At 36.5% G+C, this 18,532-nt stretch overlaps 1 protein-coding gene across 6 annotated transcripts in view; it reads left to right on the top strand.

The window, feature by feature from the left end:
• The window catches only part of LOC131549005 (zeta-sarcoglycan), a 304,880-nt gene that overhangs the window by 16,186 nt on the left and 270,162 nt on the right, over window positions 1-18,532 (top strand). Inside the window, exons 1-2 of one of the 6 annotated variants that reach the window (XM_058790746.1) lie at window positions 1,503-1,536; window positions 1,683-1,703. The exons of 3 other annotated variants lie outside the window; for them this stretch is intronic. In XM_058790746.1, the coding sequence (XP_058646729.1) occupies window positions 1,689-1,703 (15 nt within the window). In that variant the 5' untranslated portion in view covers window positions 1,503-1,536; window positions 1,683-1,688. Of the gene's footprint in view, window positions 1-1,477; window positions 1,537-1,682; window positions 1,704-18,532 lie in introns of those variants that run through there. 2 more of the 6 variants (XM_058790764.1, XM_058790771.1) reach the window with 2 other exon arrangements.

Consider the following 18,532-nt stretch of genomic DNA (forward strand, 5'->3'; position numbering starts at 1 on the left):
GTTTTACCCCTGCTGATACTCACCACCTCGTTTGAGTTTTAATGGCACATCAATTTCTTTTGATCGAACAATCAAGCTCTTATTGGAGAACAGCATTCCCTATATAACACCCCCTATTGGACGAGCGAGACCACACTAATGTAGATCCCCATTGGAAGTATTTAGCCCAACTCCGACTCTTATTGGTGCATAACCTCCTCCGCTACATGGCAGTGCAAGTATGAATTAGAGTGCTCTTTGGTACTATTCCCTCTGTGATCCGCCTGCCTTCTAATTACCATTCCGGTCTGGCAGTGAAAGCACTGACCTCAACTTAAGCAGCGACTCGAAATAGAATCTGCACGCCGTTGCTCGATGGCCCCTTGTAGCTACAGCCCACAGTTCTCTCCAGCGCTCTTTTTCTGTCTCTCTCATCATCTCGTCCTCCCTCTTTTGTTATCATCTGCATCGTGCATTCCTTCTTTCTTTCCAGCAGTTGCCTCATTTCCACTCTCCATACGCCCCACTATCTCTTTCAACCTTTCTGTGTCTCTCTCCCCCTCTACACTTGTCTAAGTCTTCCAATTCCCTCCTACAGAAAAGCATTATTGTGTGCTATCTCTATTAAAATAGGGAATGTGAGCAAGAGACACAGAGCTGATGAGAGTTAGAGAGAGCAAAGGCAGGAAGCAGCAGAAAAGAACAGCATACTCCCCCATTCTCCTCTCTAGCAGTGACAGGAAGATGAGTGGCTTTGTCGAGAAAATAAAGGTGGATAAGAAGCACTGTTGATCACCCTTGCTCCCTTCCCCTTGCAGTCTCCCTCATGACCCTGACTTGGTGAGCTATCACGGTCTCAACCTTTGCCTGCTGAGGCGGTGCAGTGCTAACAAACAGAAACAAAGTACGCTCAAGGCAGGTCAAATGGAGAAGGCTGCTGTTCCCAAATGCTTAGGAAACCTTGGCCTCAGCAGTATTATGAGGAACTTGCAACATCAGATTTCTTTTGGTTTATCCTTCTTGTTTATCTTTTACTGGAGAGTATGATTAAATATTGAGACATTTTAAGGCTTTTCAGTTGTTCAATATCCATATATTTCAGAAAACTTAGTTTTAATCCAGTTTATTGTAATTTTTTAAAGCTATGTTTTGTAATAACCATACATGGAAAATTCTAAAAATGCAGTTTTCACTTACAAAAATTATTGTAAAGTTAAATTTATTAGGGCTTTTATTTATTTATTTATTTATTTTATTTCTGAAAATGCAGTTTTTGCTCTTCATCTTACTTTCTTTCTATCTCAAGATTTAATTTTAAAGGCTTTCTTGTGTTTCCAAATAAGCATTATGAAAATACAATTTTCACTCCTCATATTTTTCTTTTTAAATTCCTAATTGTTGTTGTGTTTAAATCGTCATAGTGTACTGTTTAAGATTTATTTATTTATCAATTAGGCTTTAAAATACTGACATTGCCAGGCCATCAGTTGGCAACCTTGAGCTGTATAACTTTCATGGCCAAAACCACAGAAGTGCATAGGGTATACCAGCAAGCAGGTGAGTTGGACTGAATATATATAAATATGTATTACATTTAGTCTCAAGCAGATTTTGTTTTTATGTGATGGCATATGAGTTTGTTTCTCTCCTTAAAATGACCAGTTATTTGATTTTTACCTTTTCTGTGTTTCTTGAATCTTGAGGTCTATATGTGGTGTTTTAAGGTATTTCTAAAACTAATAGGTTTTTATGTGAGAAGTTCTTAAGTAATGGCACTAGTTTAAGACAACTTAATGGTGTTCTTATTACATTTCATGCTTTTGGCATACATTTTTTTTTTTTTCAACAGTGCATTCAAAGATTAGCTACATTTCTTTATTTCCTGCTTTCCATGAGAATCAAACCCACAACACTGGTTTTGCTTGCACTGTACTCTGCAAATTTCACTTTGTTCTGAGATGAATTGGTATTTTCAACGTTTCTTGGGCACTGTTCCAAATTAATTTTAAAAACTTGCACTTTTGGATTCTGGGCTCATCTGTCTGTCTGTAGACAGTATTTATTATCAGTAAGATGCTAAATAAATTTGGTCTCCCAGAACAGTAAGCCACATTGAGCCTTTTATTTTTAATGGTTTTCTATAGAAAATGCTTTTTATAATCTTTTAAATTTGCTTTTAGATTATGGGCTCATCAGTTTGTCTGTAAACTTTACACTATTTATTGTCAAATTAAGTGCAAATTTAGTCTTCCAAAGCCACTGTCTCAGTAGATTAAGCCCTGTTAAGCTTTCTTAAAATGGGCTTCTATGAGGAAGAATACAAATATTGTCTTTCCGGACATTGCGGTGTTGGAAATGTTCTCTCTGGTGTAATTCTGAAAAGTTTACTGTAAAGAATAGTTATTTTGTTTTTATTAAAAATAATCTTACCATTGATAATACCCAGTCACCATTAAAAATTGTGTTTTTGTTCTGGAACTGTTGAAAGGGATTTTGTTTCCATTTTCATTTAGTTTCTGAAAAAAAAAAAAAAAAAAAAAGTTTGTTTTTGGTTTCCGTTTCGCACCATTTGTGTTTTACTTCCTTAGAGGTATTTATTTTAAATGGGCAAGTTCCAAAGAAAATCATTTGGAAAACTAAAAACAAAGCTATTGCAATGATTGGCTTCATTTTTTGCGCTGATGGTTTTTGTCTATATTTCATTCTCACAGGCTGGATTTTATTTGTTTATCGGTCCGTTTGCTAGTAGAGTGGCTCAGCCATCATCTGATAAAGCAGGGATCAGCTTTAGAGACTTAAGGAGTTTGTATTTCTGAACAAAAATAGCCTCTGTGCTGCTTTTTGATGACATTATGTATGTGAGTGGATATCTTGATGCAACTCACTTAAGTGAGGATTTGGTAGAATCGATCCATAAGCCTTTCTGGTGGTAATGCCAGCCAGTGAGTGACTTACTAACAGCCCTCCGACAACGGAGAAGACAAATGCTACTGATTGTTTGATTGCACGGAGAAGACCGAAAGAAGTGATAAAAGAGAGTTTTTGCCTAATCAGCGGTGATATTTGTCGATTGATTTTATTTTTTATTTTGCATTCTTGCTCGGTTGTTGAATATGGACCCACTCACCATAAAATGTAATTGTTTCAAAATCCTGGTCCACATGAGTGTGTCAAATATGTTCTGATTAGATGTTATTGTGCTGCATTGCACGGAATTTTTGCTTTTTTGTATGGACAGACAAATTGCTTTTCTTTGGAGACTTAGGTTAGGACACCGTGTCTCCTTTAGAGTTTTAGACGTGATCTCAGAAATGTCACAAAGATACCCACAACTGCACTCAAAAGTTAGGCGTGAACATATTTCTCATCACACTGTTGTAGAAGTCTTTTTCGCTAACCATGGCTGCATTTTTTTTTTGGTTACATATACAGTAAAAAACAATAATATTATGAAATATTACGTTTCAAAACATTTTAAAATGTCATTTATTCCTGTGATGTCATTACTCCAGTCTTCATTCTCACGTAACCATTAGGAAATCATTCCAATATGTTGATTTGGTGCTTAAGCATTTCTTATTATTATCAATGTTGAAAAAAGTTGTGCTGATTAATATTTTTGAGGAAACAGTGATAGATTTTTTTTTTTTTTTTAGCATTCTTTGAATAGAAATTTAGAAATACAAAAAAAAAAAAGAAAGAAAAAAAAAGTTTTTTGAAATAAAATTATTTAAGGAATGTTGGAGCTAATTTAGAATGTACTACTTTAGGTTTCTTTGTAATTTTCCATTTCCCCCCCCCCAGTGTAGTTGAAAGTTAATTATTTTGTGATTTAATGAATCCTTGCCAAAAAGAAGTGTTAATTTTTTTTTTTTTTTTTAAAGTAATGTATTTATTTTGCATATTCCTAAAAAATCTTCTGGCCCATCAGTAATGAAATACTACTAATGTTTGGTGCAATGCAGAAAAGTAGCTCATCTGCAACCAGTCATAACCGTTGAAGGGAATTTCAGTCATGCTCTTCCTTACTGACCTCATTTATGTCTCTTTTTACAGTTGCAGTAGAGTGAGTACTGGAGGAAGGAGACTTTGGTACAAGTTTCTGTTTTTGGATGACTAAATTCATGACATCGTGTTACAATAAAAAGCTTGTCATTATTTTTCTCCTCAGCCACCTCACAAGTAAGCGAGGCTTGCTGAAGGGCTATTGCCTAATTCTTTTTCTCTCTCTCTCGTCGTACCCTACCTCAATCATTTTAAGAGACCGAGAGGTTCTCCTCTGTCTGAATCAATTATTGAATTGCCGCCTCTTGAGAAGCGTCCAACACTAGGAGGTATAAATCTGAAACAATCTGGGCCATTACAAGATTATACTCAAACCTGATGTATTGTGACCCTACAAGCACTCCCCACTCCCCCCACACACACATACACAGAAATGCACAGAGCTGCTATGAATTAGTAGCAAGGCAGAAATCAAGGCATATACAAACCTTTGATTAGTTTGCTGTGGTTTAATCTACTGTCAGAAGCTTGAGAGGAAGTGGTGAGAGCGAGTTGGTGTGGATGAGTGTTTGTGTGACTCAAAGAAGATTTTAACTAGAAGCTTGGGCTATCCTTTTCTACTTCTCAAGGAGCCAGTTACTGTTTAGTAGCATCTCCATTGCTTGTTTTCTTTCTTTTCTTTGTACATATGTGGGTTGGAGTGTAGGGCCTATATGTTGTGTGTGATTTCTTCAAAACATTAGCTTTGTTCCAAAACCTTTGCTAACACTACACTTTCAAAACAGCATATTAACTTTATTGGGACCTGGATTTTGAACAGTATACCAAACAACAACTCTGTGCACCACAAATATAGCACTCTTTATGCAAACTCGCAATGAATTCAGGTAGAGTTAGCATGTTGCTAAGCTAACAGTACAAGACATCTCGCAGTATACCGTTATTAAGAACCATGTTAATTAGATTGTTGTAATCATCACTTTTGCTGACTCTGTGCACCATTTTATTTCATCACAGTGTAGTTCAGTCTTAAGTTGTGGTCATTTACCGTCCCTTAAGAAAATTAACATTACTATGGTAAAAGTGTAGTAACCATGTTTTTTTTTTTTTTTTTTTGGCATACTTATTACCATTTGTATATTTTTGCAGTTTTACTACAAATACCTTGGTTAAACTATAGTGTAACAAAACCGTGGTTACCATGGTTTAGCTATAGTAACCATAGTTTTTTTAGTTTTATTTGTAGTAAAACCATGGTTAATTTTCATAAGAAGTTTAACTCCAGATACTTCAGTAGAAATCCAAGCAATTGGGAATTTCACATGAAGGTAAAAGTTTCCCACTTGCTGTTTTCGCGATGGGTTCAAGTTGGTCATGTGAATTTTATGCAGCTGATCAACAGAATGCTGCTTGATATGAAAGTGACTTCTGTGTGAGTTGTTTTTTTTGTTGCAGAATTTCACTAAAATTTTGCTAATGTGTCCGCTCCTTCAGAATCTATAGCCAAAATGTGGCATTTTCTACAGTAGTACAGTTTATTAAAAATACAATCTACAGTTTGATATGGAGTTAATTTCTAAAAATGTTGTTTAGGTATCTCACTTTGGAACAGATCCCGTTTTCGAAAAATAAATAAATAAATGAAAAGTTGATATTTTTGGTGGTTTCTGTTTTTCCATATGTACTGTAAATGTAAAGCTAATTGGGCCATTATGGCATTTTTTTTTTTTTATCTTTAAATATCTTAACATGTAATATTTATGTGGTCCTAAAGGCCCAAAGCGTGATTGTAAGGAGCTATGTGCTCCCCTCCTTTCCCTTCCCTCTTTTTCCTCTTTCTCCTCTCTCCAAACCCCTAAAACCAAACACATTTTCCCAAAGAACGATGATGTTTGCTTTAAAGCCAGCATTAATTACCCAGAAGCCCTTGGGTTGAATTCTTAAACAGTATGGATCAATATGGGTTGTAAAAAGGCTGTTTGAGGGAGAGTTGTGTTACAAACCTGTTTCTTCTATAACACTGCGGTGAGGTTAGTGTAGTCAAATGACTATATAGTAGAATGTGTACTTATGCACCTACTTATAATGCTGCAATGTTTTTCTCTTTTTTTGTAGATGTTGAAGATGCATTATAATTGAAAACTGAGTTTAACAATCTGCTGGACTCTGTTGCTATTAAGTGCTTAAAATGATCAAATTAGTACACAGGGATCAGCTTCCTGCCACTGTACCCTTGCTGCAGGACTTCCTATATGTCAATTGCTTGCTTTATATCCCGTAAATAGAGATGTATTTCCGCTAGACAGAGAACAGAATCTCTTCTCTGGTGCAAAATATTTACCATTTCATCAGCTAAACTCTGACGGCGGACAGTAAATTGCAGGGACAATGGTGCTATAAATGCTTATATCATTGAAATGGGTACACTAACCCATTTACACTGCTGAAACAACACCTCATGCTCCATTATGTGAATGTTTTACTCTAGGTTATTGAATAAACAGCCACAATGTAGAAATTATGTAATCTAATAGCTGAACTCTTTAGTTATATGAGATTTTTGCCAGTTTTGCTATCTGAAATAACTTTAGGGAATCGTAATAGATGGCTTTTGCGGTTGGACAGAATTAGTTTCAGTGAATCAATTTCCGTAAATCTTATGAATCTTAGTCTTTGCCGAAATTTTGTGTTGCAGTTCTACTCCTACAACAGACATCTAATGATTTCACTTTCTGCAATAACTTTCAGGGATAGTAAAAGATCTCTTTCATCATTGGAAAGAATCAGATTCAGTGAATCAGTTTCAATGAATCTTAGTTCTAAAAGTGACAGAAATTTTGGTTTGAATTTCTACTCCTACAACAGGCGTCTAATGATTTCGCTTTCTGAAACAACTTTTAGGTATAGTAAAATATCTCTTGTCGTAGGTCAGAATCAGTTAAATGTATCAGTTTCAAAGAATCTTAGCCTTTGCTGAAGTTCTAAAAGTGACAGAAATTTGTGGTTCAGTTCTACTCCTACAGTAAGCATCTAATGAAGAACCAAGAGGAGCATTATAGCAAGCTGTTGTTAGGCGATGCTTTTGTCAGTTGTTTCTGATGTCTTAGTCTTGCATTGGATACAAAATATCAGACTATAATTTAACTTTTCTGAGGGACTTTTTAAGTTATTTCTATCCCATTGGTCTCAAGGATGAATGGTGGATGTATTTTGTGGAGTCAGTTCTACAGGTGTGCTAACTACTGGTGTTGTTCATCACATTAAAAATTAACACGTTCCTCAAAGCCACACATCTACATTTGCTTTTACCCAAGATCACACTGGGGTCTGATTGTACAATTTAGCATGACACAATCGTAAAAGACACAAAGTCAAACCATATTCACTCAGTATTTGGGCCAATCTCCCAGACAAAGATTTTAGTCATGCTATCACAGCCAGATTCTACTCCAAAGCAAAATGGCTCTCATAATGAACATCATGCGGATAGCTTTTTAGACTAGAACAAATCTGGCAAAGTTTTCTTGGGAGCGTGTCATCATTCGGATAGCAGAATAATCACATCATTTCCTAGATTGTGACACACACTAATGGGTCATGGATTTGATAAATCACTGCGGCCTATGCATCAAACATCAACACATGCAGTTTACTCATCATATGCACACAGAATATGCAATGATGTGTGTGTAAAGAGTCTTTTTTGTCACTTTTCGTTATATTTCTTAATATTCAGTTTGAATTCCAAAGACTGGAAGACTATGATGCACTGGATGTCACCGGCCTATTTGTAGCGCTCAGCCCACAGCAATAGAAAACAAACAAATAAATAAATATATAATCAAAAACTAGATTTGAAGTGCATTCAATTGAATTGCCTAAACCTCTTTTTCCACACTTCCCGTCACTGTGGCGTCTCACTTTCTCTAATGTTCCAGAGATGCACTTATCTATTATTCATTTTCTCTGTCTCTTTCTCACACTAACACTCTCTCTCTCTCTCTCTCTCTCTCTAATGGACAGCTACCTTTCTCCATATGCCACTTCAACATGTTTTCCTTTAAGTTGTAATTAAAGCTAGTCAAAGCAGATTTTTCAAGTGTCTATATAATTTAGATTAGCAAAAGTAGTATTTCAATTCATTTTTTCTCAGACTTTCAATTCATGTTTGCTCTACAAATGAATAAACACTTTAAATACCGTTTGTGGGTCATCAGATTGTCAGACTGGCAAAACACTTCGGAGAACTGCCTTTTTAAAAAAGGATAGTTTTCTGAGGAACTTAAAAAATGGAACCTAGTCTTAAAACAAGTTGCTTCAAGATCCCTCAAGACTGTCAGTGGTTCCTCATGGAGCCCATTTCCATCTAACAATAAACGTAATTTAAAAATAAGAAATGGTCACATTGTGAGATATAAAATCATCATGTTATGAGTTGCATTTCGCAATTACATGAAATGATATTGCAATCGTGAGATGTACAGTCACCTTGTGGGAAATAAAGTTACAATTATGTTGAATAAAGTAGCAATTAGCTTTTTATTTTATCTTTTTATTACTCTGAGGCAGAAACAGGCTTCTGAAGTTCATCCAGTAACTCCATAATAATTAAAAATAAAAGTTTCAAGGCACTAAAATATTGAAGTTCTTGAGTACATAGTAGGATATTTGAGGCGCATTCAAACAGTGCCTGAAGGATTTCCTGAGGGTTCTTGCAGAGTGGCAGTCTAAGTAACCCCAAATAATGCTTCATAATAATAATCCTTTTATTTTTACAGTGTTGTTTTCTTTATTAATTATTGCTCTGTATCTGTCATCATTTACTCATCATCATTCCAAACCAGAATTACCATATTTCTTCAAAAGGAAGTGTGAATATTCACACTGTCGAAACAATGTGAGTGAAAATGAATATGACTTGAATATATGACTTGTGCATTATGGACTATTTTATACTTTTTAGTATGCTTTTGGAGCTTGTTTCCATTCACTTGTATTGCATTTGTTTGATATTCTACAAAATATTATACGAAGCAGTGGCTATTAGCTATTATCAGGGCTTACAACTTTAATTTAGATTAGATTTCTATTAGTGTTATATTATAGTAATGATTTTTTAATTCTACTACTTTTGGGTCCCGGCCTTCTGGTTTAGAACCACTGATATAGAAGAAAAGAATAGCAAAATTAGCCACTATATAGTCTATACAAATGAAGTTTGGCAAAAGTTTGATTATGCCTGGAGTAAAGAACTCTAATAATAATAATAGGGCACATTCACATTCTTTTAGTATACTGAAACTGCTGTCCTGAGTGAAGTTTTCAATAGAAATGAGCATAAAGTGAGCATTAAAAAAAGGCTTCATGCTCACGTCCCTAGGTGCTTAGCATTTTAAAAATGGACCTGAGAGCCTTAACGATCCAGTCATAAACTACTGGTAAATTATTGGCCTTATGTTCTGTAAAATATCAATGTGCAAATAAACTGACTGCCTCATGACCTGATTATGGGGACCTTTAATGTTATTATCACAGGCCTGACTGTAATTCTGACAATTCCATCTCACACACCGCAAAATTTGTCTGTGAGAGTGAGAGAACAGGGTTACCATCTCTTTACCATCTTTGCGATAATGAGATCTCTGTATACTGCTCCCCCCCGCAATACTGACACACACCGCATTCTCTCCAGGCCTCCTTAATTACATTGTGCCTCATAAACCTCTAAACCTGCCAAATAAACACTCTCTCCAAAGACCAGATGCTGTACTTTCCACAGCGGAGAGAAGGAGCTTCTGTGAAATTCAGACTGTGAGAATTGATATGGCCGATGAGTGCCTTCCTCTCTCTCTTTTTTTTTTTCTTTCCGCAGGTCTGCAGCTTATGCCAATAAATTCAGTATTCATGGTAATGGAGTGTGTGTATTCAATATGAAGAATTTAAACTGGTTCTTTATTGGCCTTTCACTGAATCTAAACTTAAATAGACCCACGGAAGATTAGGAAGCAGACAGGGAGAGTGAGTGAGAGAGAGAGAGAGTGGCTGTTAAAGTGAGTGCTTTGAGGATCATATGAGTTGATTTAGCAGGCTGACTGAGTTTCAGAACAGATATCATGGCATGTGTGCTCACAGGTTGTTTACGTTAGCACTCATCGGATTAGAGTTGGAGATAGCGTCACTAACCCATCTTTCTGGATTCAGACCTGCGTTAAATGCACGTATCTCTGAGTTGTTTGGGTCTGGTGTACAGTGACCCAAAAATCACTTATAAATGTATCATTAGAACCAACTGGCATCTTACAAAAAGAGTTTGTTTATTGTTTTGTTTGTTTTGAACCTAGTACATTTAATACAGCTTATTAAAAGTAGTCTTTGACAGAGATTTAGTTGAGGGTGAAAAAAGGATATGCATTCATAGGAAGTTTGGAGAATTAGCTTTGAAAATCTGTGTGAAGCTTGTATCTAATTTGTGGCCTACGGTTACTGATTAAACTGGGTCCATGAATCATGGGCCTTAGAGAACATGGTGCTTCTACTTTTAATCAGTTGGACCCAAGGTCATTTTAGTGGATGTTTGAACTCGGATACTCAAGTTTACCCAAGTGTACTTCCTAGCAAGATACACACACATGTACACTTTAGAATAATGTTCAACAACCAAAAAATCAATGCTTTTTGGTCCTGATTTGATTTGGTTTGAAATTTTTATCTTTTTGTAATGTCATTCATACATTTTTAATTGTGGCTTTCATGTCCAAATAATATCACAGTATGCATTTGCTTGTTGTCTGTGTTTGTCTAATGGTGTAAGATTACTCTGTAAACTACGTTTGTTTTGAATATTTCTATGTTTATAGATTGTGACTGTTTTTCTTGTGAAGTCTGTGTACATTGTAATTATGAAAAATGCATGGGGGGGTGTTTTTGTGTGTATACTTTTTGAGGATACTTTTTCAGAGTGAGTTTGAAATTTGTGTGTGTGCTTAGGAGAAAATAGTGTAAGAGAGACTGTGTATGTAAAAGATGAAAGAGATTCGGATGCTGCATTCCGAACACCAAGAATCCCCTTATGACACCCAACAAATTACGTGCCTCGGTTTTCCAGTGTCAGAGCGTGAGTGTCGACCATTAATCAAACCAAAACTTTCCAAGAGCTGTAATTATGCTAATGAACCTTACTCATCTCACTCTCCTCATTTACTCATTGGCCCTCCCTGGGGTCAGAACATCAGTTTTTCTTTTGCAGTGTGGCCTTCTTGAATTATAATTCCTGAGACATCAGGTTTGCCTGATTGGTCCATCCTAATGGGGATGCCATCTGACTGAATTCATACAGACGCAAGGTTAATTTAGAGACCATGTTATATACAGAAGCTGACAGAGCAGAGATCTTTCTCTGTCTCATCCAAAAACAATGAGGGTGAATTTCATGAGACCTGTCATGAAACGGATCATATTTCACCCCAAAATCAAAAGGAAGAAATAGCATTATTTTTAGCATAAAGAAAATTAAGTCTATTTTAGGACCATTAAATCTTAAAGGATTAGTTGAATACATAATGACAGAATTTCATTTTTGGCTGAACTGTCCTTTAATGGTCTTAAAATAGACTTCCTTTATGCTAAAACAACAACCGATTCTTTTGATTTTGTGATAAAATGTTACCTAAACATGTTTTCTGTGACGGATATTTAGTCAAGAGTGAAAAAAAAAAAAAATCTGTTCTCATAGAAAGTTTGGAGAATTATCTTTGAGATCTCTGGGAAGCTTGTATCTGTCAAGTAATTTGTGGCCTACGGTTACTGATTAAACTGAGTCCAGGAATGGTGGGCCTTTGAGAACAGTACTGTTTCTCTATCTCTGTCGGCTACACAACATCGAAGCACTCAGGGCTGTATACACTCCTCGAGAGAGAAATCCACCGCTCTATCCACACAGAGTACCGTGAGTGTCTGATATCTGTCCACCCTCTCCTCTCGTTTCCTATCCTGTCCTTGCTGAAATTGTTTTTAACTCGCTGATGGCTTGAGAGGCCATTAAAGCAACACACACACGCACTGACTCACACAAACAGACAACTTCCCCAATTCAGAAGCCTTACTGTAGAGTCTCAGCAGATACAAGCCTTCTAGACCAAAAATCAATACTGTGGAATTGTCCCAGCAGTCCTTAGAGAGTCCTCTGCTGCCAAGTAGGGGTCCGGTTCGTGGAAGACTCTGTGAATTCCCGCTTCCTGATTCTTTTAGTCTCTGGGGGTGGGGTGGGGGGGGGGACTCTCCTAACATCGCTGCCTAGTACTGTTTTTCTTTGACATGTTTTTTGGTACTTTGCCTCTGACACATTTGCTGTATAACACCACATGTGTGTGTGTATTTCACAAGGAGATCTATAATAGCTAGAGAAAGCTATCAGTTAGCATCATGCTAACTCTTCCGGTAGACTGAGTACAGTAGAGACACTTTCTGCTTTTTTCATCACTACACAAATACTAAATGCTGAAATGAAGTGATTTGTCACATGATATTTATTTTGCTTGTGTACTAAAATATCATAAATTGATGTGAAGTAGCTCATATCTTCCACAATTAGCTCATAAACATGAGGTGCATTTTGTCTCAACTGTACTCATATGGTGTACAGTTGAAACAGTACCATGGTACTGTTTAGCAATTATAGTACAGCTGAGACACCCATTCGTAATGCTATAAAGCTGGCTAACCATTTATAGCAAATGTAATAAATTACAAAATTACAGTTTTAAATAATTACAGTTTAAAAATACATTTATTTATTTTCTTTAGTAAAACAGGAACAAATATTTAACACTACAAAAATATATGGCAAACAGTACAAATGTAAACATAACAGTAAAAATAACAATATACATACCCATATATTCTATAACCCTACCCCTAAGCCTATGCATCACTCGAAACCTTCTGCATTTTTACATTTTCAATCATTCTGTACGATTTATAAGTTTGTTTCATCATGGGGACCTAAAAAATATTCCCATAAGGTGAATTTACTGGTATTACTATACTTGTGGAGACATTTGGTCCCCATAATGTCGGTAATACCAGTACACAAACACACACAGCCTCTGTATGCATTTTATTTTCTATGATTGAACTGTTACTGTATACAGTACATAGACATATATAAAGGGTGTCTCAACTGTACCCACTTTACCACCTTGTATATTTCTTAAAATGCTATGTAATCCTTTTAACATTCATATTAGAAAATATGTCCATTAATAATAGACAGTTGGAATATCACAAATACCTTGCATGGCACAATGTCATAAAATATGTCTATTTTTAGAGCACAGAGTAACGTTTGCAATGATATATGTTAAGTTTAACAATCGTAAAAGAATAATAAGTTATTCATTGTGGAAGAGACATGGTGAAATGAAAATCTCACCTTGGGGAAAAAAAACAAACAACTTTTGCCAATATTTTCGCAATGTGAAAGATGCACACATTTCAAATTTCCCACGATCAAAGAGAACACTAATACACGTGTGGAGCAAAAATCACGGCTCGAGGTTCTTGTTAAATAACGCAAGTTATTTAAGGTGTTTCAACTGTACACATGTCTCAAATGTACTCAAATGTTTTTATATCTGCCATCTTGCTCATGGCCACTCAGTTCCACTGGCCTGTTGTTTATTAGCAATCACCTGAGCTGTAAATATCATGTGACTGTAAATAACAAGTTCGATAGTCATTATACCGTGCATGTTTTGTGTTTATTCTAGCACATTCACTAATGCTTGCAGATCAGTGTTTTTATAACAGTAAAAACTGATAATAAATATATATTTAAAATATAAATCCCACTTTATTGGTATTTAAATAGTAGCTATATTCATGTTAACCTTTTTTTTTTTTTCTTGTATATGCAGGCACTGTATTAAGCAGTACATAAAGTGCTGAATGAAAAGCATTTCTGTCTGAAAACGTATGAAACTTGTCTATGTATTTGACAAATATTGCAGCTAATCCACTTCATCTGGGATAAACTTTGCAAACACTTCGTCAGCATCACTACTGGAAGCAGAAAGTGTCTGACTTCATGTCTCCGCTTTCAACTCTCAGCAAATCTCGGTTAAAGAAAGGTTAAATCTATCCACACCTAGTTTCACACTAGCAAAGACAGAAACTGTAATCTACTTTCTCACTTTTAAGATCCCTTCTAAACCGATTGGGCACTGGAAAAACATCTGCTATTATTATAATGACATATTTCTGATTTAAATATTGGCAGAAAGCACAGCTAATTTTGAATGGCTGTCAATGAAGAAGGATACTTTTCGCTGCCAGATGGAGTAGTTACTGTACAGCATCTACCAGCATACTATGCAATGATGCAGTGCTAGCTAGCAAACCTCAACCCTTTTTGTGTGCACACATGCAATATAATGCTTGGTAATGTTAATAAAAGTTTCACACTAGAAACTATCCTGAGTTGTGACGTGAAAGGCAGCAGACAGAGAAACTGTAAGCCTCTTTCTCATTTTTAAGATCCTTTCTAAACCATTTGGGCACTGGCAAAACATCTGCTATAATATGATAATGAAATATTTCTGATTTAAATTTTGGCAAAGTACACAGCTAATTTTGAATGGCTGTCAATGGAGAAAGATGCTTTTTGCTGCCAGATGGCGTAGTTATGGTGTCTTCCAATGCAATGCTAAATAGCAAACCCTCGATCATTTTATGTATCCAAGTATATGTCTGTATGTGTCATATATTTGCCTCAGCTGCCCATTGGGTGGAAGTATTACCATAATTAACATCTTGGATGCTTAGGGAAAGACCTTATGAGACAGGGAAGATGAGCCTAAATGAGGGAAATTGAGTTTGACATTTGGTGTGTGTTAGTGTGCATTTGTGTTTGAGAGAGAGATAACTGTAGTGTGTGTGTATAAGAGAGATTGGACCCTTGCTGGTGGAACAAGTCCTGTTCCAGATGTGTCTCAGCATGACCGTGGCCTGCCCTGTGAAATGGTCACTGCTGGACAGAGAGGAATATTAGCAGCACATCTGTCCAGCTGTCCAATTAGAATGTACCCATGTGTGCTTTTAAACTGCAGCCATCAATATAAGCTTCACATAGCACATTCCTAGGGTCAACATTTCTGTATCATCCAATCAGATTTTATGTTTAGTTTATGCTGTTGCTTAAGCAGGAGCAACTTTCTTATCAATATTTTTCCTTTGGATTTTAGGACTAGAGTAAGGTTCAGGTTGGTGCCAGTGTCTTCAAATGCGGGCCTCTATGTCAGACCAACAATAAAGAAACTGGAAATTGTTTAGGGTAATGCAGTAATGTTGGGTATCTAAAGGGTTAGTTCACCCCAAAAAAATTAAAATTCTGTTATTAATCACTCACCCTCATGTCGTTTCAAACCCGTAAGACCTTCAGTCATCTTCGGAACACAAATTAAGATTTTTTTTAATGAAATCCGAGAGCTTTTTGACCCTGCATAGACCGCAACGCAACTAAAACGTTTTATGGAAAGGTAGTAAGGACATCTGTAAAATAGTCCATGTGACGTCAGTGGTTCAACTGTAATGTTATGAAGCTACGAGAATACTTTTTGTGTACAAATAATACAAAAGTAACAATTTCATTCAACGATTTATATCTATATTATGGAAGTTGGGGAAGTCGTGGCCTAACGGTTAGAGAGTCGTACTCATAACCCAAAGGTTGTGGGTTCAAGTCTCTGGACCGGCAGGAACTGTAGGTGGGGGGAGTGAATGTCCAGTGCTCTCTCTACCCTCAATACCATGACTGAGGTGCCCTTGAGCAAGGCACCGAACCACTGCAGCATAAATGGCTGCCCACTGCTCCGCGTGTGTGTGTGTGTGTGTGTGTGTGTGTGTGTGTGTGTGCACTTAGGATGGGATAAATGCAGAGCACTAATTCCGAATATGGGTAACCATACTTGGCCACATGTCATGTCACTTTTTTTTTTTCTTCAATGATTTCTAATTTGTGTTCCAAAGATGAATGAAAGTCTTACGGGTTTGGAATGACATAATATTAATAATCAATGACATAATATTCACAATTTTCAGCATTAACAAAATCTAAACTGCATTTAAAATAGCTATTCATAGTATTCTCAATGGATATACTAAGTTGCTATTCATACACTGGAAGTATGGTTTAGAAATATTTAGTTTAATGAGTGAATTTTTAGACTAACAAAGTTAGTTTAAAAATTTTAGAGTGAATGAGACTAACAAAGGGCTTTGATCCAGAAATATGTGCAACTTTGCTAAATCATGTCATGCATGTACTGTATACTGTATACATTTTTTAGCCCTTCTTGCCTTTCCTGTCTTTGTTTCTCAGTAATGGATGTATCATAGCACTGGTGCGTGACGTGGGTGGGAGTGGAGTGGGTTGGAGGGAATGAACACATCATCGCTCGGAGCGGGAGTAGGCTTGACCTCCTTGATCTGCAAAAAAATAACATGCTAAAATTCTTGCGCACAGATGTGGGATCTAAATGGTACGAGAATGGTAATTTAATACTCTTGAATGCTGACGCATACAGTCGTCCCTTGTGTGTTGGAGCCTGGGTGGCTGATAGCCAACAGACTGACAGGCAGGGCTGAGGTTATGTTAAAATCAAATACTAGAAGATAATACAAAGAACAGTAGATAGACATTTTTCTGTTGCGTTGTCAAGACTGCAGTGTAGTCTGATTAGCGAACAAAAGATGAGCCAGTTCATTTGAATGAATTGGTCAAAAAGAGTCACGAATGAGTCACAGACAAACTCATCAGCCTAAAACTGTTCATTTACTCACTGAATCAGTCACAACGGTTGCTAAATAAACATCTGAGGCACACACTCACTGTAAGTCATTACTTTTTCTCATGTTTGACTTTGAAGCAAGAAATGTTAGTAATACATTCACATGAACACCTTTTTTAAGAATATGCATTAGGAATGTATCAGAATACCAACATATTACAACATTTCCTTCAATCTAAAATAAAAGTACTTTCATGAAAATTACTATTATGTACAATTTAGGTGCTAATATTTACACTTTAGCTATTAATATGAACATTTAACGTACTAATATGTACCCTTTAGGGATAAATAAGGTACAAAGGAGTAGCTTTTGAAAGGGTGCTTCCCCAGTGACAGCTTTTGTACCTTTTTTTCAGAGAGTGTTGAGGTTTTACGATTTAATAAAGGTGTAGAAGTCACCCTTTTAAAATTAGGCTCCCTCTTATGTCTAGGGCAGATGTTGAAGGGGTGAATTAAAATAAAAGTTATCTTGATTTTTTTTGGCTTAATGTTTGTTTTTCCTTATTTTGAATCATTAAAGTCATCTTGAGGCCCTCTTGGAAATTTGCTGAGGCCTCAACAAAGGTGGTTAAGAACCACTGCTCTACAATCATTCAATTTCTCATGTTCTTATCCCTTTTGATGATAAATTAGCATGTTAGCGCCTATGGGACAGCTAAGTTGAGTTCAACAGCTGCTGTCAAGGTCAAATAACAAATGACCGACCAATAATGGTGGGAGGGTTCATTTAGCTTCTCAATATCACTCTCCCATTGTTTCTGTCTCGCGGGTTCTCTCTGAAACAAGAGGAGGTCCATTTCGGCCCCATCACTATCTATTTCCCTCTCACTTTTTCTCTCTCATCTATTTGCTCTGGATCAAGAGGTAAAAGGGAGGAATTTTAATTAAGTATGGCACTGTGGGCTGGTCGAAAAAAAAGGATCCAGCAATTAGAGTGGTGGTCGGAGAAAAAGGACTGCTCTCGTAGACAGTTAGTGGCTAATTATGCCCTGCATCAGCATAAGACAAGCTCTGCTAATGAAATAACCCATATCCCTCATCTCTTTCACACTCTCTTTCCGGCACTCAGCATCCAAGAGAAAAGCCCTACAAGGTCAGGGGCCATACAAAATTCACATTACTGTTTATTAAGATGACTACGCCACGGCCAGGGGTCCTCACATTCCAATAACATGCTTGGTATCTGTGGCGATGATTTGATTATGCCCCCGATGTCTGTGTATTTAATATGTGAATATAGCAAAAGGGGTTTCAGGAGACCGCATGAGGAGCTGTAATTGATAGGGCTGTTGCAGTAATGTCTTTTATGTAATTTCATGAAAAGTGCAGGCATCATTGACCTCAGGTCATCTGTTAAAGAATACTTCACCCTTTAATGAACATTATGTCATCCAATCTGGGGGGAGTTTCCTAAACAACGTAACTCACTGCTTAACCACCATAGTGTGATGCATTGTTGGAGAAACTAACTAGCTAGCCATGGCTATTCCCCAAAACGCTGGAACTTTGTCACACTTAGGAAAAGGACTCAAAAAGCACCATAAAAATATCATAGAAAGGTCCATATGACTCACACGCTAAATTTAAAGTTTTACAGCCCTCATTTTGAAAAGAGAGGTCAAGATATTGAGTGCATTTTCATTTTTGGCTGAATTATTCCTAATATTATTAGATGGCACCCAGTCAACTGAAGGCAGACG

Source organism: Onychostoma macrolepis, chromosome 01 (genome assembly GCF_012432095.1).
Source record: "Onychostoma macrolepis isolate SWU-2019 chromosome 01, ASM1243209v1, whole genome shotgun sequence".
Lineage (NCBI taxonomy): Eukaryota > Metazoa > Chordata > Actinopteri > Cypriniformes > Cyprinidae > Onychostoma > Onychostoma macrolepis.